This window comes from Brachionichthys hirsutus, chromosome 22 (assembly GCF_040956055.1).
Source record: "Brachionichthys hirsutus isolate HB-005 chromosome 22, CSIRO-AGI_Bhir_v1, whole genome shotgun sequence".
Classification (NCBI taxonomy): domain Eukaryota; kingdom Metazoa; phylum Chordata; class Actinopteri; order Lophiiformes; family Brachionichthyidae; genus Brachionichthys; species Brachionichthys hirsutus.
The window spans coordinates 8,998,536-9,025,015 of NC_090918.1; the positions used below are offsets into that span (position 1 = coordinate 8,998,536).

The 26,480-nt window shown below is 47.9% G+C and overlaps 5 protein-coding genes across 5 annotated transcripts in view; 3 read left to right on the forward strand and 2 right to left on the reverse strand.

Annotated features, from left to right (window-relative positions):
- The first annotated feature begins 169 nt into the window (after positions 1-169).
- tbk1 (TANK-binding kinase 1) lies at positions 170-11,442 on the forward strand. Its single transcript, XM_068755046.1, has 21 exons — positions 170-222; positions 1,441-1,553; positions 1,857-1,997; positions 2,123-2,252; positions 2,363-2,544; positions 3,187-3,347; positions 3,420-3,530; positions 4,417-4,596; positions 5,080-5,276; positions 5,372-5,430; positions 5,495-5,586; positions 5,668-5,769; positions 5,841-5,919; positions 6,386-6,507; positions 6,579-6,655; positions 7,780-7,819; positions 8,028-8,129; positions 8,223-8,319; positions 8,435-8,535; positions 8,806-8,877; positions 9,653-11,442. Exons 2-21 carry the CDS (start codon positions 1,467-1,469, stop codon positions 9,690-9,692), a joined length of 2,172 nt encoding a protein of 723 aa, XP_068611147.1. The 5' UTR covers positions 170-222; positions 1,441-1,466; the 3' UTR covers positions 9,693-11,442.
- Positions 11,443-13,215: 1,773 nt separating this feature from the next.
- On the forward strand, positions 13,216-15,336 carry gpr19 (G protein-coupled receptor 19). The gene is made up of 2 exons (XM_068755576.1): positions 13,216-13,238; positions 13,290-15,336. The coding sequence occupies exons 1-2, from the start codon at positions 13,216-13,218 to the stop codon at positions 14,539-14,541; spliced, it is 1,275 nt and encodes a 424-aa protein (XP_068611677.1). The 3' UTR covers positions 14,542-15,336.
- Positions 15,337-16,515: 1,179 nt separating this feature from the next.
- On the reverse strand, positions 16,516-17,938 carry crebl2 (cAMP responsive element binding protein-like 2). Its single transcript, XM_068755047.1, has 3 exons — positions 17,801-17,938; positions 17,238-17,435; positions 16,516-16,964 (listed from the first exon to the last, which is right to left on the reverse strand). Exons 1-3 carry the CDS (start codon positions 17,813-17,815, stop codon positions 16,809-16,811), a joined length of 369 nt encoding a protein of 122 aa, XP_068611148.1. The 5' UTR covers positions 17,816-17,938; the 3' UTR covers positions 16,516-16,808.
- A 2,587-nt stretch (positions 17,939-20,525) lies between these two features.
- Positions 20,526-26,162, forward strand: dusp16 (dual specificity phosphatase 16). The gene is made up of 6 exons (XM_068755577.1): positions 20,526-20,783; positions 21,173-21,311; positions 21,920-22,083; positions 22,376-22,535; positions 23,346-23,469; positions 23,651-26,162. The coding sequence occupies exons 1-6, from the start codon at positions 20,526-20,528 to the stop codon at positions 24,639-24,641; spliced, it is 1,836 nt and encodes a 611-aa protein (XP_068611678.1). The 3' UTR covers positions 24,642-26,162.
- A 242-nt stretch (positions 26,163-26,404) lies between these two features.
- LOC137911160 (exportin-T-like) overlaps positions 26,405-26,480 on the reverse strand; it is a 4,805-nt gene continuing 4,729 nt past the window's right edge. Inside the window, 1 exon segment of the mRNA XM_068755578.1 lies at positions 26,405-26,421. Within this exon segment, the coding sequence (XP_068611679.1) occupies positions 26,405-26,421 (17 nt within the window).

Below are 26,480 nucleotides of genomic sequence, written 5' to 3' on the forward strand. Positions count from 1 at the left end.
TAATTAGACTTAAAGTGACGTCACGTCAGGTACGAAATCAGGAAGAACTGGTTTTAACTCCTCGAATGAGAAAGATTAATTTGGTCTGCGGTTGCTTCTTTGTGTATTACGGTCGCTGTTGCACACGCCCCTTTATTTTACCTCTGTGTGCTGATTGGTCTACCCCGACCACGTGACCAGGAAGAAGAAGCAGAAGAGGAGGGCTTGACCACCAACAGAAGGGTAAGAAAATAAACAGATACATACGATTAGTTTGTATTTGCCTGTTGCAAATACAAACACAGTAATTATTCATTGATCGGTCCGGTGTTCGGTAACGGAGCCGCTCTTCCGTCGCCGTTTAAAGGCGCGTCGTGTTCAGTTCCGCGAGAACCGGCACGTTCAGCCAGGACTGCGTCACGGCTAACTCTGCTAACGCTAGCTTAAGACGCGGTGTTACGACCGGAAGGAGGTTCGTTAATTAATCTGCTGCGTCGTGGCGAACCATCGAATCTGCAGGTTTTGGTTGTTTGAGGCCTCAAACGGGGAATTCCAGATGACGTCGCGGTTACGCAATGACGCAGTGACGTAGTGACCAACCGGCAGGCAGCGAACCATCAATCATGCCCTCGCGACATTTTATTTTTGACTTTTAAGATTTCCCAGTTTAATGTTATTTGTGATTGGATGAAATGTATAAATAATATAGTGTGTATAAATATTCTTTATCACATTTATCCATCCATTATCCAACCACTTATTCCGTCATCGGGTCGCGGGCCAAGCTGGAGCCAATCCCGGCAGTCAATGGGCGAGAGGCGGGGTACACCCTGGACAAGCCGCCAGTGGGAGGAAGCCGGAGAACCCGGAGAGAACCCACGCAGACACGGGGAGAACATGCAAACTCCTCACAGAATGGCCACAAGCCGGAGACGAACCTGTGACCATCTCGCCGTGAGGCAACAGTGCTAACCACTGCGCCACTGGGCCGCCCCTTTATCACATTTAATCACCATCAATTTTTAAGGAAAGAAATGTTGAAATTGAGATTAAATTAAAACCAGAAGGCCCTCCTCTGAACAGAACCTTCCGCCATGATGTCATCACTTAAACCACCTTCCCTGGATAGGCCGACCCTCGTCATGTGACATCACAGAATTATGGACCGCCCTGGTCTCATCAAGAGTCCAATAGTTGTTCTAGAATCTAGATAAACCAGATCTGCTAATGGTTTTCTTCAGGATCCAGATCTGGTACTTTAGAAGATAAATTTGACCTGATCAGTTTCAGCTCCGGTCTGATCTCAGGTCAGTCTGATATCGGAATCATGTTACCTCACAGCAGTGAGTTTAAACATCCGTGATCACCAGATCCAGAATCTGACCTGAATCCAGATCAGATTCTGACAGAATATAACATTTCAGTCTTGTGTTTTATTCCACGTTGTTCCCCTAATTTCAGAGAAACTGCCGGTTCCGGTCGAAAGGATGCAGAGCACCACCAACTACCTGTGGCTTATCTCGGACCTGCTGGGGCAGGGAGCGACGGCCAACGTCTACCGCGGCAGACACAAGGTACAAACTGACGACCCAGTAATCCAGGAGGTGGCGCCGGTCAGCAACAGGCTAACCACCTGGTTTCAGTCCTTCATAGAGCCTCACAAACACAAACAGTCCATTAAAGCCCAAAGGAAACTGGCCAATGACAGACTGCACTCATGTTGAAAGAGGTACTGGTCCCCATCTGGGATGTCCTGGGTCTGGTGTTTGGAGTCGATCCGGGACTCCTCCAGGCTGGAACCTGGAACCCGAGTCAGTGAGGTCTTTGGACCTTCTGAGATATTTACATTGTGTTTGACTATCTTGCTGTGACCACAGAAAACCGGGGACCTGTACGCCGTCAAAGTCTTCAACAACCTGAGCTTCTTGAGGCCGCTGGATGTCCAGATGAGGGAATTTGAGGTTTTAAAGAAACTCAACCACAAGAATATCGTCAAACTGTTTGCCGTGGAGGAAGAGGTCAGTGACGACCTCCACCCAGCACATCGCTTTAATTCCTGCCTTTATTTACACCGGGAGGGGGGCGGGAGACCTGGCACCGCCGTGTGGGAAACGATGACTAACACGCCTCTGTCTCCTCTCAGTCCAACACCCGACACAAGGTCCTGGTCATGGAGTACTGTCCCTGTGGGAGTCTGTACACCGTGCTGGAGGAGTCGTCCAATGCCTACGGACTCCCCGAGGACGAGTTCCTCATAGTTCTGCATGACGTCGGTGAGGGGCACTTTGATTTCCTGCAATCTGTTCTGATTGGACAAAGGACCTGTTCACTCGTCCTTACGACACCGACTCTGAAGTGTTCTCTGATTGGCTGTTGTCTTCAGTGGCAGGTATGAACCACCTGAGAGAATATGGCATTGTCCACCGGGACATTAAACCAGGAAACATCATGCGTGTGATTGGAGAGGACGGACGTTCCGTCTACAAGCTGACTGACTTTGGAGCAGCACGAGAGCTGGAGGACGACGAGCAATTTGTGTCTCTGTACGGGACCGAGGAATACCTGGTGAGGAAACGCACATCTGGGGCCGCATGTACAAAGATCTCCTACAAGGCGTAGGGTTAGGTCTACAAGACAGGTGAGGACAGCCACGATGGACGGCTTAGAGACATTGACTCTGAGGAAAAGACAGGAGGCGGAGCTAGAAGTGGTGGAGATGAAGATGCTGAGGTTCTCCTTGGGAGGGACCAGGTTGGACAGGATTAGAAATGAGACAATAAGAGGGACAGTGAAGGTTAGACGTTTTGGAGACAAGGTCAGAGAGACCAGACTTTGATGGTTTGGACATGTCCAGAGGAGAGACGGGGACGATATCGGTAGAAGGACGCTGAGGATGGAACTGCCAGGGAACAGGACTAGAGGACGACCCAGGAGAAGAGACATGGACGTAGTGAGGGAGGACATGAGAGTGGCTGGTGTTGGGGAGGACGATGCAAAGGACAGGGTGAAGTGGAGAAGGCTGGGTTGCTGTGCCGACCCCTCAGGGGACAAGGAGACAGAGTAGTCGTAGGGGTTACCACTCCATTATAAAATGGCGGCAGTGCTGCCATTATTAAACTTTACCACAAGCATACTTAAATTCATAACATCACAATATTAGCATGAATCAACTTGACCTGATTGATAATACCTGATAATTATCATTAGCATCCTGACATGTACGAGCGAGCCGTGTTGAGAAAAGACCACCAGAAAAAGTACGGCGCTACGGTCGATCTGTGGAGCATCGGCGTCACGTTTTACCACGCCGCCACCGGCAGCCTCCCGTTCAGACCGTTTGAAGGGCCGCGCCGCAACAAGGAAGTCATGTAAGACAGACGTAACATTTGGGAGAGAGATCAGAGCCCATGACAGGAAAGTGAGCTGTGTGTTCTTCTCAGGTACAAAATCATCACAGAGAAACCGTCTGGAACGATCTCCGGACATCAGAAGTGTGAGAACGGGAAGATCGAATGGAGCACAGAGATGCCGGTGTCCTGCAGCCTGTCCAAGTACGACCGCTTCGTTAGCATTCGTTAGCATTCGTTAGCATGTAGGGTTCACCGTGTCTTTGTATTCTGACCTAGAAAAGGAACGAGTTTTACAGTCTTGTAAATAAAAGAAGCATCAGATTGTAAAAAGCAGCATTATCCTATAAAAAGTAATGTTAGTTATATTTATTGTTTTGCTATTGTCCTTGACGTCAGGTTCCTCTCAAAACTTGCTGTCTGCTCTGGAAGAACTTAACGTAGCGTCTTTTACAGGCTGAGTGCATCACAAAATCAATATCTAATGTAGGATGTTAACGTTGATCCATCATGTTAGCATTAAGCTAAAATTACTGCCTGGTGTAAATACATGACAGAGATGTGTGTTAGCCTGCTAACCTTTTGTTGTTACCCTCGCTGAAGGGGAGGCGAGGGAGGGTATTGCAGTTGGGTGCGTCTGTTTGTCTGTCTGTCTGTCTGTTTGTTTGTTTGTCTGTCCGAGCGCATAACTCAAAAACTAGGAACCCAATCGACTTGAAATCTTTACACAAGCAAGGTTCTGTCCGTGGCTCGGTCCTCCCCGAGAATGGCATTGATCCGGATCTGGATCCAGATTCTAGAATTATTTTTACATCTGGAATTGTGCCTGTGCTGTAAACTGCCACTTTAAGAGGGAGGGACACGAATGGCATGATGGGAAAAAGAGTCCAGAAGGAGTCTTGTAGTACGTTCCGGAGCAGCAAGCTAGAGCAGGTTTGGCCCCTCTGATCCGGAAGCCCTGTCTACTGTCTCACAAGATCCAATAGTCGATTGGAGGCGGAGTCTGCAGTCTCTGATTGTCTTTTTCTAGTCTATACAAGCATTGAATAAGTCTCACCTGATGGTAGCTGCTTGCTTTTCTTGTCTTTAGGGGTCTTCAGAGCCTCCTGACTCCAGTCCTCGCCAACATCCTGGAGGCGGATCAGGAGAAGTGTTGGGGTTTCGACCAGTTCTTTGCCGAAACCAATGACATCCTTCATCGCACCGTCGTCTACGTGTTCAGTCTGCAGCAGGCGACGCTGCATCATGTCTACATCCACGAGTACAACACGTAAGACAGGGAACCACGGAGCGGCTGCGTTCCTGAACGCCATTCTGGAAACATTCTTCATTCAGGTCGAAGCGCCTCCAAGTTATTTGGTGAATGTTTCTGGTTTTATAGGTAGTCGTTGACTTGTGAGGGATGGATCGTTGGCCGACTTGGTTCGGCCCATGTTAAGTTATCGTGCGTCATGATTCTGTAAATGAAGGTCTCCTCTTGGTCGACATCGTGGGTGAGACGGCAGAAACTGTCGTACACTTGATTCGTGAACAATCCAACGACTACCTATAGTCACACAGACTCATAAAGCGCTGGAGTTTGATGACGGGTCCATTATTATGTCCCTCTATCCAATCTCAGTATGGAAGTAAGTCCCAGCATGCACTGGGCCAAAGCTGGTCCGAGTCCGAACTTGACCTGGAGTGGATCAGTTCTTGGTGTTTGTCCTCTGAATGTTGTCAGTGAGCACTGTTGTTCTTAATGTGACCACAGGGCGGCACTGTTCCAGGAGTTGCTGTCCCGGAGGTCCAACATCTCACTGCACAACCAGGAGCTCCTGTATGAGGGCCGCCGCCTTGTCCTGGATCCCAACCGCCAGGCCAAGACCTTCCCCAAAACCTCCAGAGACAATCCCATCATGCTCGTGAGCCGCGAGTCCGTCGGCACCGTGGGACTCATCTTTGAAGATCGTACGAGATTCGCGTTACGTGATTGATCTGAAACAGATTTATATGATTTGTCAGATTATAAAGTAGCTCTGCTTTCATTTGTTTTGTCTTCACAGCCAGTCCTCCTAAAGTTCAGCCTCGCTACGATCTGGACCTGGATGCCAGCTACGCAAAGGTAATCTGCCGTTTACCTATACAGGTGGGCATTCGGACACTTTTTCTTTCGTGTTTGTGCTCAGACCTTTGCAGGCGACGTAGGACATTTATGGAAAACGTCAGAGTCTCTGCTGGTTTATCAGGAACTGGTGCGAAAAGGAGTCCGAGGTTCGATGTAAGTTCCCATCAGACTGACCCCGAAGTAACCAGGCCGTAACGATGATGACGATGCTGCTCTGATTGGTTTGTTCTCCAGTGAGCTGATGAAGGAGGACTACACTGAGATCCTTCACAAGAAGTCAGAGGTCTTCCATTTGTGTAACTACTGCACCCAGATCCTGGAGAGAACCGAACAGCTGTGAGTCCCACGACCTCCCGGCCTCTGACCTCCACATCCCTGTCTGTTGACCTCTGACCCCTGTCCCATAGGTTTGAGGTGCTGATGCAGGCCAACATGCTGTCCTCAGAGTATGACGAGATCTCAGACATGCACAAGAAGATTGTCAGAGTGAGTCCCCTTATTTACTAATATAGAGGTTTTAGCATGTGTGAACGAGCTAGCACACTGGTGTTAGCATAGCTGTCTGCTCCTGCTCTGTCTCGCTATTACTTCCCTATCCGTCTCCTTGACTCGTCTCCGACCTGCCATTCTCTCTCTCTCTCAACCCAGCCGGTCAGACAGATGGCCGTCCACCATGAGCCTAGGTTCTGTCCAAGGTTTCTGCCCGTTAAAGGGAAGTTTTTCCTTGCCTCCGTTGCTCTTGTGGGTCAAGTTGGGTTCTGTGTTTCCCTGCAGGTCTTTCCCTGCTAATCCTGTAAAGCGCCTTGAGATGACTTTATGTTGTGATCTGGCGCTATATCAATAAAACTGAATTGAATTGAATTGAATAGTTGTGCTAATCTAGTGCTGCTAGCAGTACTATGCCACTATGGTACTATGGTACTATGGTACTAGCACACTGGTTTGTGCACAGATCTCAAGCTCTTTGGAGCCCATTGAACGAACAACCCAAGATATCAAGAGTAAATTTCTGCCAGGAGGCCTGCTGACCGACGGCTGGACGCAACAAGTTGGAACGCACCCCAGGGACAGGAAGTAAGGCTGTTTATTGCGTGCAGTTCTTTGTGTAATGATGACCGGAGGTGTGACAGGAAGTGTCTCCGCAGTGTGGAAAAAGTCAAAGTGCTGCTGGAGGCCATCACTGCCATCTACCACCAGTTCAAGAAGGACAAAGCCGAGAGACGTGAGTCTCGTTAGCGGTTAGCTGTTAGCATGACTGCTCATTACCACCAGTTCAAGAAGGACAAAGCAGAGAGACGTGAGTCTCGTTAGCGGTTAGCTGTTAGCATGACTGCTCATTACCACCAGTTCAAGAAGGACAAAGCCGAGAGACGTGAGTCTCGTTAGCGGTTAGCTGTTAGCATGACTGCTCATTACCACCAGTTCAAGAAGGACAAAGCAGAGAGACGTGAGTCTCGTTAGCGGTTAGCTGTTAGCATGACTGCTCATTACCACCAGTTCAAGAAGGACAAAGCAGAGAGACGTGAGTCTCGTTAGCGGTTAGCTGTTAGCATGACTGCTCATTACCACCAGTTCAAGAAGGACAAAGCCGAGAGACGTGAGTCTCGTTAGCGGTTAGCTGTTAGCATGACTGCTCATTACCACCAGTTCAAGAAGGACAAAGCAGAGAGACGTGAGTCTCGTTAGCGGTTAGCTGTTAGCATGACTGCTCATTACCACCAGTTCAAGAAGGACAAAGCAGAGAGACGTGAGTCTCGTTAGCGGTTAGCTGTTAGCATGACTGCTCATTACCACCAGTTCAAGAAGGACAAAGCAGAGAGACGTGAGTCTCGTTAGCGGTTAGCTGTTAGCATGACTGCTCATTACCACCAGTTCAAGAAGGACAAAGCAGAGAGACGTGAGTCTCGTTAGCTGTTAGCTGTTAGCATGACTGCTCATTACCACCAGTTCAAGAAGGACAAAGCAGAGAGACGTGAGTCTTGTTAGCGGTTAGCTGTTAGCATGACTGCTCATTACCACCAGTTCAAGAAGGACAAAGCCGAGAGACGTGAGTCTCGTTAGCTGTTAGCTGTTAGCATGACTGCTCATTACCACCAGTTCAAGAAGGACAAAGCCGAGAGACGTGAGTCTCGTTAGCGGTTAGCTGTTAGCATGACTTTGTTTTGATGGTGTCATAGTTTCTCAGTTCTTTGCTGTGTTTTTGACAGATTGACTTCTCCATTTTACTTTACATAACTACTAAATTAAGATGCAAGAAGGACGCCAGAGGGCAAGGCTTCACAGCTTTGAGGAGAATCTCGATGATCAATAATATTCACCTCTTAAGTCACATTTCTCTGTTTCTAGGTCTGCCGTACAATGAAGAACAGATTCATAAATTTGACAAGTAGGTTTTGATGATGTCACTGAAACAGATGCATTATGGGTGGAAGTCAAATGAGGCTAGCTCGTCATTGAACCCATGAAAGAGTTTGCAACCATCAAGTTTTCATTTAATCCTGTTAAAGTCTTGTGTTAAATGTCCAGTTTCCTGTTTGGTGTCCAATCAGAATCTATGTTGTGACCCCCCCCCCCCCCCACACACACACACACAGACAGAAGTTGGTCCTCCATGCCAGTAAAGCCAGGTCTTTGTTCACCGAGGAGTGTGCCATGAAATATCGCCTCTTCATCTCCAAAAGTGAAGAGTGGATGAGGTGAATGTCCAACCGCCCCCCTGCACACACAAACAGGAAGTGCTCGTCTTTCGCTAGCCGTCCATGTGACAAGTTTGGGCTTTGTGTTTTTAGGAAGGTTCATCATGTGAGGAAGCAGTTGCTTGGTCTGTCGGGTCAGCTGATCAGCATCGAGAAGGAGGTGACAATGCTGATGGAGAGAGCCATCAAGGTATGGAGGCGGAGCCTACAGCATAAAGGAGTAATGAGCATCATGTGACCAGAGACCAGCTCCTGCAAACTGTGTGTGTGTGTGTGTGTGTGTGTGCGCGTGTGCGTGCACGCAGCTGCAGGAACATCTTCCTCAGAAGGTTCTTCCTCTGGTCTCCAGTGGGCTGAAGTCTCAGGCCTACCTGAGCCAGAACACGCTAGTGGAGATGACACTGGGGTGAGCTCATCATCTTCATCATCATCTTCATCATCATCTTCATTCTCAGAGGGCTGTACTTTGTTTAACTAAGGTCAGCTCTGATTGGCTGCGTCAGTCTTTAATGACGGGAGAGTGAAACTCTGATGAGCTGTTTGGATGTCAGGGCAGAGTTTGTGCGTTGTAGTCCCACCCTCTGACAGAAGCTACCATTAGTTACTGATAAAGTAACTAAGTACTACCCGTCAGGTACAGGACTGGACTTGTGAATGGATCCACTTTGGTTTTCAGGATGAAGAAGCTGAAGGAGGAGATGGAGGGAGTCGTCAAAGAGCTGGCGGAGAACAACCACTTCTTAGAGAGGTCAACGAGTGCTGGTTAGCGTAGCTTAGCACAACGACTGGGAGCAAAGGGAAACTGCTAGCGAGATGTGTTGCATATGGCTCTGCTTTCACCCAACAGAGATCAATGGATTGAATGATGGCATCATACAGCAGATAAAACTAGAAAAAGACAATCAGAGACTGCAGACCCCGCCTCCAATCGACTATTGGATCTTGTGAGTCAGTAAACAGGGCTTCCGGATCAGAGGGGCCAAACCTGCTCTAGCTTGCTGCTCCGGAACGTACTACAAGACTCCTTCTGGACTCTTTTTCCCATCATGCCATTCGTGTCCCTCCCTCTTAAAGTGGCAGTTTACAGCACAGGCACAATTCCAGATGTAAAAATAATTCTAGAATCTGGATCCAGATCCGGATCAACGCCATTCTCGGGGAGGACCGAGCCACGGACAGAACCTTGCTTGTGTAAAGATTTCAAGTCGATTGGGTTACTAGTTTTTGAGTTATGCGCTCGGACAGACAAACAAACAAACAGACAGACAAACGAACCCAATTGCAATACCCTCCCTCGCCTCCCCTTCAGCGAGGGTAACAACTAGCAGAACATATTCACATGATTTATTTAGGTCTCTGTTGCTGTGTGACCCAACGACCTTTAAAAAGATCAGGTCCTGTCTAATGGAGCCACGCTAGCGGTTGCCTCCTGCTCCCAGTCTTCGTGCTAAGCTAGGCTTCCTGTGTTTTCAGAGATGTTGGGCTGCGTTGTTGGATCCAGACTCAACACTTGACTCTTTCAGGTTCGGGACTCTGACGCTGGACGGAGGCCTGAGAGGATGAACTCCTTCAGAGACGGCTGCACTTTTGTAAATATTCAGCCTGTTTATCTTGTAAATATTTTTTTTATGAACGGTCGTCGGTCATGTCCGGAACATCGCCTCAAACAGACTCGCAGCAGAATAAATGCTGTCTGAGCCTCACCTGAGCTGAAGACCTCAGACGGAGGCTGGAGGTCCTTTAGAAAGACTCAAATGCTGCAGGTTTGAGGTTTGGAACACCTGAAAGGATCAAATGATCAATAACCCCTTCAGTCTGTATTGATGTTCACGTTTTGAATCACAAAACTTGATGGGGATTTGAGGATTAGCTTGAGTTCGTGCTAACATGTTATGTAAGGTTTAGCATGTTGGCATCATTAGCAGGGTAAGCAGGGATATAATATGTTATTGCTGGGCTAGCATTCTGATGTTTAGCCTTGACACATGCTAGCTGCTAGCATGTTTCCCTCTGCTTGTAACTCACTGATAATAATAATGTGTTGCTTTCATAGACGCTTTACGTTGAGCGTTATTCATTCACGCCATGCTGGTGCTGTAGCCCCGGGGCAGGTACAGCTGCCCTGGGGGGTGACCCTAACCCTAACCCAATTTGCGACATCGGCCCTGTTGACCTCCACCGACATTCACTCGCTCGCTACATTCAGACAGGCAATGTGGGTGAAGTGTCTTGCCTAAGGACACAACGAGCCAGGAATCGAACCACCAACCTCTCGATCATAGGACGAGCCTCTCAACCGCCGTCACCCCGATAACGTTACCGGTAGTTTAAATCATACGTGCTAACAGTGTTTAGCCTACTTGCTGCTACAAGCTTAGATTCATCTGCTACTACTCTACTGTCTCCTTGTCCCCTGAGGGGTTGCCACAGCAACCCAACCTTCTCCACTTCACCCTGTCCTTTGCATCGTCCTCCCCAACACCAGCCACTCTCATGTCCTTCCTCACTACGTCCATGTCTCTTCTCCTGGGTCGTCCTCTAGTCCTGTTCCCTGGAGGTTCCGTCCTCAGCATCCTTCTACCGATATCGTCCCCGTCTCTCCTCTGGACATGTCCAAACCGTCAAAGTCTGGTCTCTCTGACCTCGTCTCCAAAACGTCTAACCTTCACTGCCCCTTACTTAAAGATCAATGATCCCAAAGTATAGATTTTGATTCAAAATGGTAATATATTGCACATGATTCTAACTTATCTTTGCTCTAGTTTGTCCTTGTGATTTTAATCTGTCGTCATAGCGACCAGGAACGGCTTGTTTCATTTGTGTTTTGTGGGAGCAGCTTAAAAAAATAAATCCTGAAATCGTTCTGATTGATTAGATGCTGAGTCATCTTTTCCACTCTCACGCTTTCTTATATCCCCTCCCTCCAGCAATATGGCTGGTTCCCATAGCGACCAATTAAAATCACCTGCAGCGTCTCGGCCCGCCGGTAGCTGACTGGGCCGTTAGCATGCTATGTAATATGCTCATGCTTTGATCTCTGCGGCGCACTGCTCATAGAAACCGCTGGCACGTCAAACGTCACGTCACGTCAGGTAAAGTAACGTTACTCAGTTACAATCAGAACATGAGCGGAAACGAGCTCGTTTCGTACCACGAGCGTTTTTTTGCTGATATCACAGCCGTTAGCTTGTTAGCATTGTCAACAGCAAGCTAACACGCCAGGTATTAGTCGGGCCCCTTCGTGGGTTTGTTCGTGTTGAAACACCTTTTGTTCATGCTTGCTTGTATAATGTGAATAAAGTTTTGGCTTTCAGTGCTAATTATTGATTGATGATTGATGCTGTACTTTCATGAAGGAAACTTCTTCCGGCTGCTCAGCAGAATTAATTCATAAATTCATAATTCATAAAAACAACATTATCTTCCTCTGTTCTGGTGGAAGTTTATGGCTGGCAAAGCACCAACATTTAAAATGTCAAAGTTCAAGACAGTTGGCGCAGTGGTTAGCGCTGTTGCCTCACAGCAAGAAGGTTGATTGGATGTCGAGGTGGAACCGGATCGAACCGGGGGGACGCGAGCCTGCGCTGATCTGGTACAGGCTGGGTATCGATCATTGTTAAGTGGCTGGATGGATGGGTGACTGCTATTCATTGGTTATTTTAATTTTGGATTATTAGTACTAATAGTAGTACTACTAATACTATACTATAATGAGCTGTTGGAATAAACCTCAGACTCGGGGTGGGGGCCTGTGGGGGGCTTTGCTGTCCGCTTTGGGCCCTGAAATAGTTTAGTTTGTCCCTGATGGTCAGACCCCCCCCCCCCGGATTCACAGAAAAAGCCCAACATGAAGCGTTTCTTCCCGCTCGGCTCTGAACCGGTGAGTATCCAACGTTTTCCCGTTACCGGCGGCGGGCTTCCGCGACCCGCTTCGGATGATTCTGTCCTCCGGTGTTTTCTGATCGCGGCGGACATGTTGTGTTGTCCAAGCCGCGGACGGGGCTCCACCACCGGGAGGTTCCGTCTCTTCTCTACTGGATCAGTTCAATGTTACAAGATCAAAATGGAGCCGATCGTTTCTATTGAAGACTGTAGTTTTCTACAGTACACGTACATTTACTCGAGTACTCTCCAGCCATGGAATGAAAATTCTTATTGTTACGCTTTGATGTTATGAGTTATTATATCGTTATTAACTCGGATTAAGTTGACATGAAATGAATGTTAGCTGTACTAATGGAGTGATGAAGAGTCCGAAGATGTAAACAGATCCCGTCCCGTCTTCATGTACCTGCTTGCCTCTGATTGGCTCACAGCAGTGATGTGTAATGTAACTGTAATCAGTTACTCGTATTGGCTTTAAATTAAAATGAAAATAAAATGAGGTCGAATTGAAAATATTTTAAAGACACGCACATCTAGATAGAACTGTTTATAAATACGTTTCTGATGATGTCATCATACCTATCCAATCAGGGGCCGAGTTGTAGAGCCTACCCTGGGGGGTCTGATCTGGTTCATTTCTGTGGACTTTGGGTTTATTAAAGATCCGTTTCGGTTCCTCTGTTTGTGCTTTATACTTTGGAGTGATTTTGACTATTACATCATGTTGTCATGGTGATGACTGACCAACACTGAGTCTTGTGATCCACACCTGAAGTTGAGGAGGCGACGTTAAGATGCTTTCTAGTGGCGGGTTACTGAACCCGACCAGCAGCTCAGGCTGATGACCAGCTGGTGATGGTTGATGATGATGATCAATATATTTATGAGTACAAGTACAGTCAGTTGGAGGTGTTGCATGTACAAAGGCCGATGTTTGCTATTCTAGAATCTAGACTCAACCAACCAATGAAAGTCTGAACCGAATGTAAATCAGTTTTCTTCGGCTGTTTGCTTTTCTTACGTTGGTTCCTCGACAGCTGAGGTGTGTTTTAATGTCACGTAACATCTGTCGATCATTAACTGACTGACATACCTGCCAACCATCTGGCCTACAGGCTGTCCTCGGTACACCCACTGACTGATCAATGAATCACTAACCGACCTACCTGGACTGGTACTTGTAGAATAAATGGCTATTAATATGATGGTGCTGACGGTGAACATGTCTGTCTCCACAGCTGACCCTACTGCCACAGCAGTATAGCTATGGTGTAGGCCCATTAGCGTTAACCCCTCCCCCTATTCCCCATCTCTAAAGCATCAGATGACCTTTAACTTCTCTGAGAGGGAGGACTCCACTGTCCTGGTAACCTTACCCACAACCCCCCTCTGTAGCCTCGAGGGTGTGTCCATTGGCCAACCCAACACTTCGTCCATCTCGTATGAGCTGACTCCGGGTGAGGTTGCCGTCCTGGGCCTGGTGTTCGGGGTTCTCTGGCTGGTCTCCATCCTAGGAAATGCCCTGGTCTGCCTTGTCATCCACCGGAGCCGAAGGACTCAGTCCACTACCAACTACTTTGTGGTGTCGATGGCCTGTGCAGACCTGCTCCTGAACCTGGGTTGCTTTCCATTTGTTCTCCTCCAGGTTGCCTCAGGGCGGTGGCCATTGAGTGCCACCGCCTGTAAGACCATCCGGTACCTGCAACACCTCTGCCCCGGTGTGCAGGTCTACGTTCTGCTTTCCATCTCTGTGGACCGCTTCTATACAATCATCTACCCCCTCAGCTTCAAGGTGTCCAGAGAGAAAGCCAAGAGGATGATTGTGGCCTCCTGGCTGTTCGATGCAGCCTTTGTGTCCCCCTGCCTTTTCTTCTATGGTTCCACATCTACAGGCAGCAATCGCTGTGACTTTTTCCTCCCAGACAGTTGGGGCAGTATAGCCTACGCCACAGTCCATCTCCTGCTTGGTTTCCTGGTCCCAGTGGTTCTGATCGTGTCCTTCTACCAGCGGGTAGTTCGCTACATCTGGAGGATTAGTGCTGATGGTCACACAGTACGCCGGACAATGAATATCGTCCCGCGGACTAAAGTCAAGACCATCAAGATGTTCCTGATGTTAAATTCAGTTTTCTTGCTCACCTGGACACCCTTCTATATTGCCCAGCTGTGGCACCCAGGGGAGCCTGATGGGCCCACTAGGCAGGGACTGCTGTTCTTCATCGCCATCACGTGGATCTCCTTCAGCTCGACGGCATCCAAGCCAACCCTATACTCCGTTTACAACGCAAACTTTAGACGGGGCATGAGGGAGACCTTCTGCACGTCGTCTATGAAATGCTACCGCAGTAATGCATACACCATCACTGCCAGTTCTAGAATGGGCAAAAAGAACTACGTCGGGGTGGTAGATGTATCGGCACAAGCTAAGACCGTTGCTCAGGACTCGTACAACACTTTTGAGCAGGAGCTGAAGGAACAGAAAGTCGCCTGGCCTACGAACGCCAACCCTCCGAACACTTTTGTCTGAGCGACTTATGAAACTGAACAATAAAAACTGGTGGTTGATCTGGCTAACATGCTAGCTTTTATTCCAGGTGTTTGTGTAAAGGGCTTTTTGTTTGGGCCGACATAACGATGGCTCTGCATTAAGAACTTGATGCTTTTATACTGCAGTTCTGGATCGAAATAATTTATTTGCTGTGTTGTGCCTTTAATGCAGCAGTTTCATGTTTCTCGACCAGGTAACATCAGTCTGCTGTAAATGTATCTGATTAGCTGCAGTATGATGTACATGATAGAGGCTAACACTACTAGTACTGGCCTCATATTAGCAGCGGCTCATTTGTTTTGCTATGGGGACATAGTGCACATACTCGGCGACTTGCGTCCACGTCTGGTTATGACCGACCGGCTGTAGGTCGGCCAAATGTTCAAATGTATGCTAACTTGCGGCATCTGCACACGTGAGACTGACGAATCATCTCCGGCGCATTCCTTCAGCCGCGGGATGCTGGGGCAGAAAACTGGGCAACACACTCGATTGGCTTGCTGGCGTTTCACCAGACGTGCCAGTTGTGGTCGCGGCCGACGAGTATCTGTGTAGCACTACGGTTTGTTACCTGAGATGATTGATGCTGATGTAAAGCCAACAGTGTTTTCTAAATTACAGGAAGTTCTTGAACTTGAACTGTCAGCTCTGACCTTTAAGGTCCAGACTCTGTTGATCATTGAAGGTGAAGATGTTAGCAAAGACGTAGAAACCCACGAAGATGGTTTCATTGACCTCACCGTCAGTTTCCCCTTCAAGTCATTTTAGGGTTGATGGAGCTGATAGAAAGTGATCAAAAGATGAATGACTCAATAAACTGTATTAATTTGATATTATTTCACTGGATGAAGTCACATCTGATTAAAGAAACTTTGGTTCCATCAAGTTACAGAAAATGAAATTGCTCAAAACGTTTCATAAAAATTAATATATCTGTCCCACAGGAAGTAAAGGTCGCTTGACTGTTAAATTTCTCAGCTGTGGATGAACTCTGTATATCAGTTATAACAGGTAGCTGATATACCTGTTATAACTAATCTTAAATGGTACTCAGGTCAGTACTTTAAATCATGTATAATCCTTCATAATCAGGCCCTTTGTGGAAAATTAAGTGCAGTAGTCAGATGGTGACCATCTTAACCCTCAACCAATGATGGTCTCTGATTTGGAGACTCCTCCCCCACGGACTTTCGATGTAGCCCCGAGACTCTGGAGTTATCGGGATTGTGGCTGCTTTACTCCAAAACATTTCGCTGTACAAACCTGGACTGTGAGGGAGACAATTCAGTTTATTTTATTTCTATAACACCAGATCACAACAGGAAGTCATCTCAAGGCACTTTACAGGAGTAGCGGGGAAAGACAGAACCCAACTTGACCCACAAGAGCAAGAACTTTGGAGACGGAGGCAAGGACAAACTTCCCTTTAACAGGCAGAAACCTTGGACAGAACCTAGGCTCATGGTGGACGGCCATCTGTCAAAAACAAAGAGGGAGAGAGAGAGCAAGAGCAGACAAAAACGAAATGTAACACAGGCTGCTATATAAAGCTATAAATGCTAATGCTAGCGATATGGACATCAGTGTTGAGGGACACGGGTCCAGGTTCTGCGGCACCACGGACAGACACACTTGGTTTCTGCTGCTGGTGATGTCATCATTATTTGCCTGATTAATGATGGATCATTTCATCGCCCGTAAACTGATTGGCTACTTCGCTAGCCACTGATGAGCAGCAGTCCTCCCCCTTTTATTTATGGCCGGTTTGCTCTGATGCTGTCAGACAGGGCTGCTGATGGGAAGGAGGACTCCAGACCCCTCCCTCGTTTGTGATGGGACAATTTAACTCCAGTTGTGTCTTTTTGTAATGGAATCAATAGTTGTTAAGCACTGGTTAAACAAAATGAATGGTTTATGACCACAGCGATTCTTGAAAAGGTCAAAATGCTCACATTGGAAACAGAAGCCTTTATTTTAGTCATGTTCGTCCATCTTTTTCAGATGTCCAATCACACATAATAACAGAAGACATCCAAGTACATCGCGCTCAATCAGAACCCTTTCACTGTGGAGAAAAGAAGGTCCAGTTGTTTTTTAAATCCCTTCAGAGGTTTTAGATTCATAAAACACTTGTTAAATAGCAGTTACATACACTTTAAATCAGCTGCTCTCATTGGCCGCTAAGAACAGGCTGAGAGTCACTATTTGAACCCTTGTAAAGTTGGTGGGTCAGGTCCTGGTCCAGATCAGCCCTGACCACTGCTGCTGATGCTGTTCTTGGTGCTCTTGGACATCTTGGTGCTGCTGCCCCCATGAGCCGTTCTGTGCTCATCACCAGTGAGCAGCGCTTTGATCTCTGAGGGGATCTTCCCCTGATCCATGGCTGAACACCACTGTTTGTACTGGAGAACAACAACGGGGATCAGACAGAACCACGATTGAAATTGATCACAAACTAATGAGGGATGTCAGAGAAACAATCTGTCTTTAACTAGTTTGTCATTTAGAGAACTTGTCCCCTCATGAAGCCACTGACAAACATCATGCTTAACATGGCCTGCCTCGATTTTCTGATCGATCAATCAGAGTAACCTTATTTGTGTTTGTTCTAATTTGCATGCGTTGATGTTTACATCTAAGGACACCCTGCTGCAGGTCGGCTCCTGAGTCCTCACCATCTCCAGCTCCTCTCTCAGGGCACAGATGGCCCGCTCCTTGCTGGACACCAGCTCTTCCAGGTACTGGTACCGCAGCTTCTTCCTGGCCCGGCACTCCCTGGCGCTCTGACGGCTTCGCTCCAGTTTAGCCTTCAGGTCAATTTTAGCAGGCTTGCGTCCACGTTTACCAGGTTTCTTCACTTTACCAGCCGCCATCTGACCACACATGACGTTATACATCCAAATTAATCACATATATACATCGTGAAGGTAGTAACAATCGTAACTAATTAATACCTCTCACTGACGACAACTTTAACCGAGCTAATAGCTTCACACCGAGAAGAGGCCAAAAACAAACCTGGATCCGGTCGGACGTTACTAAACTGAAAACCTAACAGGCTAACGTTAATTAATTTATGTCAGCCCCAACAACAGTTCAGATATCGAGCTAGCATAAAGTAGCTTCTGCCTCACAGGTTAGCTTTACAATTAGAATCAAACCTCACAGCGCTGTAATTTCACATCGGCTACGAAATAATCTTTAACTTAGATGACATTCGCCAAGAAGCAGACGTTACCTTGTTATCATCCATTTTGGGGAAGGCTAGCGTTAGCTTCTCCCAGCTAATGGTTCAGTTTTTACTGGACGGCATACAGAAAAGGACAGACGTCAGTCCCCGCTAACAGCGCTAGCCTGAAGTTGTGTTTACATCCTGCTTCCGGTTGACGCAACGGGCTTACGTCACCTGTGCTGCCATAGTTTGTTCTTCAATAAATCTTGATGGAAAACAATGTATGTTCAATTGATCATGGAGACTAAATGCAAAATAATAACGACGGAACATTAAATAAAAAACAATTTACTGTAAAAGCAACAATAGCTAATTATTAGCTACCGGTTCTGTTCTGCCTCCTGCTGGCGAGCTGCATAGTGCGGACCGGCAGCAGGAGGAACCAGAACGCAGGCCTGGCCACAACCCCCGAAGGACCGTCAAAGAGAAATTCCACAAATCATTCTGTCAAAGTTAATGGCAATATTTCAAATTATATTTTCTTAATAACTTTCTGTTGTGACATCTGACTGGATCATTTATTCCGTTTCATTTTTCTGTTAGAGGTTTCCAAACTCTCCCCGGTTCTTTTATCCCATTTAGAGGTGTGTAATCAATGAAGAGAATATTGGTCAATGTAGACATTTAAGAAAATGATTGAGTAACAAGTCACTGAGGTTCAGCCATGTTTCCTGCATGCTTGTCCTGAGTGTGACTATGAATGAATGAATCACCCTTATTCAATGGACGGATGATTACAATCGTGGGTCTCAAAGGAACCCTGAAATAACTGTTAATGGCCTCTGCTGCCTTCCTCTCTGTTTGCAGATATGTGATCATATTTAGATCAACTCATGTTGATCTGTTTTTCTGTAGTTGCCATGGTGAATCGTAATACCAGGGATCCATTGATGATTGGTCTAACTCATATCACCTGTTCTGGAACCGAAACCCCGGCAGGCAGCAACGACACTAGTTAGAAAGCCCATTTATTAGTTTGGCGTTGCACGGCTCATAGACGCGTTTCCAGCCCGTAATTGTTTGTTCTGACGTAAATCGTCACATATCCCACGTCCGTGAACGCACCATAGTTCTCCGACGCCTTTGAATGCACCGTATCCGAAGCTGGAAATAGTTTCACTTTCCACACGCGGTGGAACGCCTCTTACCGTGGCTCGTCTGTCTTAACGGTAACGTCTACTTCCTTCCGGTCAGCGCTGTGCGTACCTGCCAGAAGGTTAGTGTAATTACTGTTATTTAGAAGTTGAATGTGCACATTGTGCTAATGTGTGCTCGTTCGGCTGTGCATGCTAGTGTCGCCGAGTTACTTATACAGATAAATACAGTTATAATGTCTGTTACTGTGTTATTACAGACCACAGCAAAATAAAACCACCTTAAGTTGGACATCTGTGTCCGTGTCCTTTAATGGGGACACTCCTCCACCAGCATTCCCGGAGGACAACCCTCTCTTCCTTTTAACACCGATGCAGTGACGTCACACGTCTTCTGGATGCGGTTATTACCGTGTAGAATAACGTAAACTGAATGGAACGAGTCCTGTTCAGAGGAGCCAATCAGCTGCTTCTGGGTGCCTGCGCCTTTAAGAAGCCTGTTGCGTTGATGACGACATCTTTTCTTTTTGAAGCGATGACCTCACCTCGTGGTAGCAGGAGGACTTCTCCTTCGGCCACCGCGCCCGTTAAAGCCCCCCCATCTTGGAAGGACGTCGAGTTTTGACACGGTGAGTTCAGCGACATGTAAACGTGACGTTCCGGTGACGCGGCCTCGCGTTTAGCTTCCGGTGATCGTTAACCGCTGATCTATTGATTGTTGAACGGGGTTTCTTTATTACGGGTTGTATAACACTTTTCACTCATTCACGTTCGTTTGCATGTCTTAATAACGTTTAACTTCAAGCACGGGCTCCGAGATTCCTTGAATTTGGACCAGAACTCCGTGGATCACAGGTCCTGCTGAGAACTCTTTGAGCTCAAGTTAAAGTTCATCCAAACAGAATTCTTCTTCTCTCCTTAAATTCACTTTATTCTCTTGACCTTTAAGTCAAACCTCTGTTTATAAAAAGTTAAGCCTGAATGTCTGTTATTATTATTCTTAAATAGATTTAGAACCTGAGCTTAATAGAAGAGGACATGTTATAATCACTTTGCCGTGTTTCTGCACCAATATTTGGTGCTTTCGGGTCGTTGCTAACCCAAAAGCGATCCGGTCAATCCTGCCTAGTTCAGGTAGTTCTGTAATATGGAAACATGTCTGGCAGCACTCTCCTCCTGCTGTGACGTCACAGTGTGTGTGTGTGTGTGGGGGGGGGGCGTTGTCAAGTTACCGGATGTTTTTAGAATCAATCAAATGTGTTTTTTTATTTCAGGATTCCAGTTCCAATGTCAAACCCCTTACGATGAAGACCAGAATCGGGTTGCAGAGTGATGTCATCGCTGCTCTGTCCAGGAGAAAGGATGATGATGATGAATATATTTATTAGATAGAATAAGGACGCCTTCGGTTTGGCGCCTGCTGAGGCGTGAAGGAGGCGGGCCAATCTCAAAAGACTCTGCTTTGGAGTTAACAGCATAGACCCCCACAGGTGGGTGGGGGCGGCACCTTGTCTGGTTCTGAGCAAGATCTCCCTCCCTCTGTCATCCTGGGATTGTGGGCCGCCATCAGGATGACATCATGACCTACACAACGGAGGTCTTCATCTGTTGAGGGTCCTCGGTGGAAATACTTTGACATGTCGGAACATCCTGCGGCACCAGGATCATGGTCCGAGTCCGGAGTGGTACAGCCTATCGGGGCCGAGGCTCTGGCGGCTCTGCTGGAGGGGGGGCTGGACCGAGTGGTTCTGATCGACAGCCGGCCCTTCGTGGACTACAACGCCTCCCATATCCTGGAGGCGGTGAACGTGAACTGCTCTAAGCTGATGAAGAGGAGGCTGCAGCAAGACAAGGTCCAGATCACAGAGCTGCTACAGCATTCAGCCGGGAAGAAGGTATGAATGTGACACTCAAATCATCGCTGATAACAGGAAGCAACGTTTTTAATTGTTATATAGATACACAATTATATAATAAATGGTATGCAGTATTACTGCAATATAAAATGTGCTTTTATTACGAGTTTAACTTCGAGACAGACGACGGCGCTAACAGCTATAGACACTTTATGCAGTAATTGTACCTTACAGGTACTCGTACATAAACGTAGACATAGTAGTAGCCTCTGGAAGGCTTCGTGTTCGTCTCACCACTCGCTTTCTCTGGACCAATCACTGATCAGGAATACTCACAGGTACAGCCAGAATCGGGTCAATACTGGACTGGACCAGTGAAGCTAGCTAGCAGCTAGCTCGCAGCGCTAACCAGCCTCTCCTTGTCATAGCTGGTGCTGCATGGCAGCCAGGAGGTCGTCGTCTATGACCAGGCTTCGTCAGACCCGGCTGCTCCCAGCGCCGAGTCCTTCCTCCGCATCCTGTTGGTTAAACTGGAGAGGAGCTTCCCCTCAGTGCACCTGCTGTCAGGTGAGTCCGAGTCCCAGTCCACACGCCCCGGGGATCCAGCTCAAGATGGGTCCCGTGTTGTGGTCCAGGTCCCGGGCCTGGGGACCACAGAACCTTGTTGTTCTGCTGCTCATTGATTACATGGCCACTGAGGTTCTGTTGTGTAACTGATGTCGGCCCGCCGGGTTCAGAGACTTCTGACTCGTCACAAAGGCGTTTCTGTGAAGCCGAAACATGGACTGGAACCAGAACAACTAACCGGACTCCTGTAGTCATCCACCGCAGGAAGTAGTCCCCAGGAAGTGTCCGGTGTGTTTCACAACGTCATCAATTAGCTGGTTATTGTTTTTAAAGACTCAACCAATCAGTGGGCTTGAAGCTGACACTTCTGTGTTTCTAAAAACTCATGAATTATGACGCTGACCGCAGATGGGTTAGGGTCAGCGCTGAGGATTGTGGGTAGGGGTAGGGTAGCCGCAATGACTCCATCCTTCCTGTTACCCCCCCGTCCTCTGGAGCACTGGATGACGGGTTGAATTCAGGTCCACTTGTAGGTCCAGAGCTGGAGGTGGTATATTATGGTCCAGCCTCCTGATTGGTTGAGCACCGTCTGTCTGGTCGCTCCTCAGGTGGCTTCTCAGAGTTCTCCCGTCTGTTCCCTGGTTTGTGTGAGGGGACGTCCACTCCGGCCCCGCCCCCCACCTCTCAGCCCTGCCTGCCAGCCGCCGACATTGGACCGACCCTGGTACTGCCTTACCTGTTCCTCGGCTGCCAGAGGGACGTCCTCAACCAGGTACCCAGCAGTCCTGGGGTGTCCTTCCACCACCTGGCTCCAAGTTACTGTTGTGCATACATTTTCTGATTCAGTACATTGTTAGTCATGTCTTATTTCAAAATAAAAGCACACGGTGATCGTAGACGTCCTCCTGGATGAACTCTATGTTGTTGTTGTTGGACGGCAGACGGAGCAGCGCTCCTAATAAAACCCTAATACCCTAATAAAGGCTTTCTATTCTAACGGGGTCGTGTCGGACTGAAGGATTTAAAGCATTGATTTAAGACTCCTGGTCTTCCTGTCTCTCCAGGATCTGATGCAGCAGAACGACATTGTGTATGTCCTGAACGCCAGCAACACCTGCCCCAAACCGGATTTCATCCCCGAGTCTCACTTCTTGAGGGTCCCCGTTAATGACTCGTTCTGCGAGAAGATCCTGCCCTGGTTGGATCCATCGGTTGAGTTCATAGGTCAGCAGCCACTTCTTAAGCTCAGATTATATACACTATATGCTGTTATACTACCTAAGTACGACTACTCTACTGTCTTCTTGTCCCCTGGGGGGTTGCCACAGCAACCCAACCTTCTCCACTTCACCCTGTCCTTTGCATCGTCCTCCCCAACACCAGCCACTCTCATGTCCTCCCTCACTACGTCCATGTCTCTTCTCCTGGGTCGTCCTCTAGTCCTGTTCCCTGGAGGTTCCATCCTCAGCATCCTTCTACCGATATCGTCCCCGTCTCTCCTCTGGACATGTCCAAACCATCAAAGTCTGGTCTCTCTGACCTTGTCTCCAAAACGTCTAACATTCACTGCCCCTCTCATTGTCTCATTTCTAATCCTGTCCAACCTGGTCACTCCCAAGGAGAACCTCAGCATCTTCATCTCCTCCCCTTCTAGCTCCGCCTCCTGTCTTTTCCTCAGAGACACTGTCTCTAAGCCGTCCATCATGGCTGTCCTCACCACTGTCTCTAAGCCGTCCATCATGGCTGTCCTCACCACTGTCTCTGAGCCGTCCATCATGGCTGTCCTCACCACTGTCTCTAAGCCGTCCATCATGGCTGTCCTCACCACTGTCTCTGAGCCGTCCATCATGGCTGTCCTCACCACTGTCTCTAAGCCGTCCGTCATGGCTGTCCTCACCACTGTCTTGTAGACCTGTCCCTTCGTCCTATCACAGAGCACACCTGATACTTCCCTCCCCCCGTCCCAGCCTGCCTGCACACGATTCTTCACCTCCTTTCAAATATTATGTAAGAAGTTTGGCTTTTTATTTTCAGAGAAGGCTAAGGCGTCCAACGCTCGGGTCCTCGTTCACTGCCTTGCTGGAATCTCTCGCTCAGCCACCATCGCCATCGCCTACATCATGAAGAGGATGGACCTGTCATTGGACGAAGCCTACAGGTGAGGATCCAACCCGACACCCCGAGTCCAACGTTGGCTTCCTTATCACTACAACTCAGTTCAGAAGCTAAAGCTGAGCTGAGATCAGTCTGAAGCTTCAGAGTTCACAGCACGGCCGGCGTGGACATGAAGCTGTCCTCCGTGTCTCCGGATGCTGATGCACAGTCTTTGCATCTGACAGGTTTGTGAAGGACAAGAGACCGACCATCTCACCAAACTTCAACTTCCTGGGTCAGTTGCTGGACTTTGAGAAGAAGATAAAATGTCCTCATAGTTCTGAAATTAAACCCAAGTCCCCCCATCATCCAGAGTCCGTGGACCATGACCCTCCAGCCCGTCAGGAGCCCCCCACACGCCCCGGTCTGGCCCTACTGGAGCCCCTCACTCTGCCCTGTGTTTTAGATGATGCCCCCGAGCAGTGTCTGCTGGCTCAGGCGCTGAGCAGCCTGCAGTTCACCGATGGACCTGAAGACCACGCCCGGCTGAAACGCTCCTTCTCTTTGGACATCAAGTCATATGGTGAGCCGGGTGGGGCCGGTTCTCCTCACGGTGGATCGGGAGACGGTGATGAGTTCTACAAGCCGTCAGTTCTCAAGGAGTCAACCAGCAAGCCCTGTCAGTTCTCCCCGGTGGAGGAGGTCTCCGAGCTGTCCACCCCAGAGCAGAGCCCTGACACACCACCAGCCTCCAGCAGCTCCTCCAAACCTCTGCAGCGGAGCGGCAGCATGGAGGAGAATACCACCAGCTTCCTGTTCCTGTCCCACAGCCAACAACACCTGGCCAACCCGGGTTCAAGCAGTACCCTGAAGGGCTGGCACTCCGACATCCTGCTGGGTCCCGTGACGGTGTCCAGCTCCTCTCTGGCTGGGGGCTGGTACTTCTCCTCAGACTCCAGGAACTTCTACTCCACCTCCGCTATCTTTGGAGGCGGTGGCTTTGCGGCGTACAGCTGCAGCCACGGCCTCGAGGCGGTGCGGCGGCGCAGCCGGCAGAGGACGGGCGACCGCGGTGACTCGAGGAGGAGCTGGCATGAGGAGAGCAGCTTCGAGAAGCAGCTGAAAAGGCGCAGCTGTCAGATGGACTTTGGGGACAGCCAGTCCAGAGAGGAGATGGGGGTGGTGAGGAGTCAGTCGAGCTTCTCTGGAAGCATGGAGGTCGTCGAGGTGTCCTGAGGCTTAGCGGGGGGACAGTCAGATGCCTCAAACTCTGATTGCAGTCGCTTTGACTCCGCCCACGCTGTTATGCAACAAGCTGCTCTGCAGAGTCGAGTTCAGAAATGAACGTGGCGGTATCGGCCCAGATGCAAGACAGTGTTTTTATATTTCATAGATCATTGAGAACAGTTACCAGCTGATTGGTGAGGGTTGTCTTGATGTTGCTCGGCAACCAGCCTATTTCTAGTGAGACTGAGTGTCGATGAGCGTGAATCAATCTCGATTGGAATGAGTACAACAAACAGATTTGGACGACCAGAGAGTCCAGACTTCCTGTTTACCATTAAAAGCATGGTCTCCTTCAGCCACAGCACCAAAACCACTTCTCTTCTCCTGCCCAGAGGTCAGCCCAGAGGTCAGCCCAGAGGTCAGCCCCACACCTGAGCGGCTGACTTTCTGTCATGGGACAAACTCACACCAATGCTTCCAATAGATGAGACGGGATCACCGTCGTCTCTTCTCTGCGTCTATGTGTGCATAATTATGCTGATTGTAAACTCCTGATGCTCACCGGAGCGGCACCATGCCGCCCTCTTGTGGCCATTTGTGGAATAGCCCTAACCCTAACCCTAAATGTTTATGTTCATGTTTGCGAGCATGTTTATGTTTAGCGAATACTTCAGACAATTAGACCGAGACACCCCCTCCCCTCAAAGACTGAACGACATAGGTCTTTTCTTCCTGTGTCATTTAATTATATACAATGCATCATTGTAAAATATTACTTTTCAATATTTGGATGTATTATGTTTCCTTTATCCATTATGCACTATGTACAGGTAGCCCACCTATGTGCATTATACTGGGGAGGTGTTTATATTGCTGGTTCAATACTGAACTCCATATCCCATGAGGCTTTGCGGTAGCTCCAGGAAATAGGTGTGTGGGACAAGCGGGAATAGTCGGCTGCAGGTGATTTACCTGATTGAGCTTGCTCTGCTGCCGTCGCTGTTTTGTCTTTCTAATATCATGAAAACGAGGCGTTAACTGGTATTTTAATCTTTATTCAGAGCTTGCTGCATCTCCTGTGTGCGGCGCTATCGTCCTAGCAACCACCATGCTCTCCCCGTACCGGTTGGTACTGCGCGTGCTCCACCCCTGTGGCATGCTGGGTAATGGAGTACTTAAACTACTAACAACACATCTTCCCTCCTATTAAGAAATGATGTTAACCCTTTAAACAAAACTCTAAAACTCTTAAATTATTATTTTTTTGTTTCAACCATACATTTCTTATTATTACAACTATACTTATAAACAAAATATTTACGTCAACAGAAAAAACAATGAAGTGAAAACACGAAACTTCAAACCATAAACTTTGAACCAAGTTAACAACTTCTTTAATCTGAAGTTAAATGTCCAATTATCTTCCTTGTTCAGCCTCATCAGTGGCTGAACGTGTCTCTTTGATCTAGACCGTCCGTCCGTTACAATATTAATGAATTACAGTGCTTCATTGCTTTGATGAAATTAAAGAAATGCAATAAAGAAATCAGATTTTTGATGTCATTTTTATTTTGAGGGTGCGGTTTAGGGTTAAGGTTTTGTACCGAGTGCTTCATAAGTGTTTATTGATTATATACATGAACATAGTACATACAATTGTCTGCAAGCATTACAATTCACATATCAGAGCAATGGGTACATATACACGTAAGCACAAAAACAGTGCAAATACACAAAATATATAGAGAAGAGTAAAATAAAAAGGTTGACCTCTACAGACATGCACCACCTTGATTTAAATTTGTCAAACGGTTAAGAAAATCAAAAAACAAAAGAACTGTTCCATCA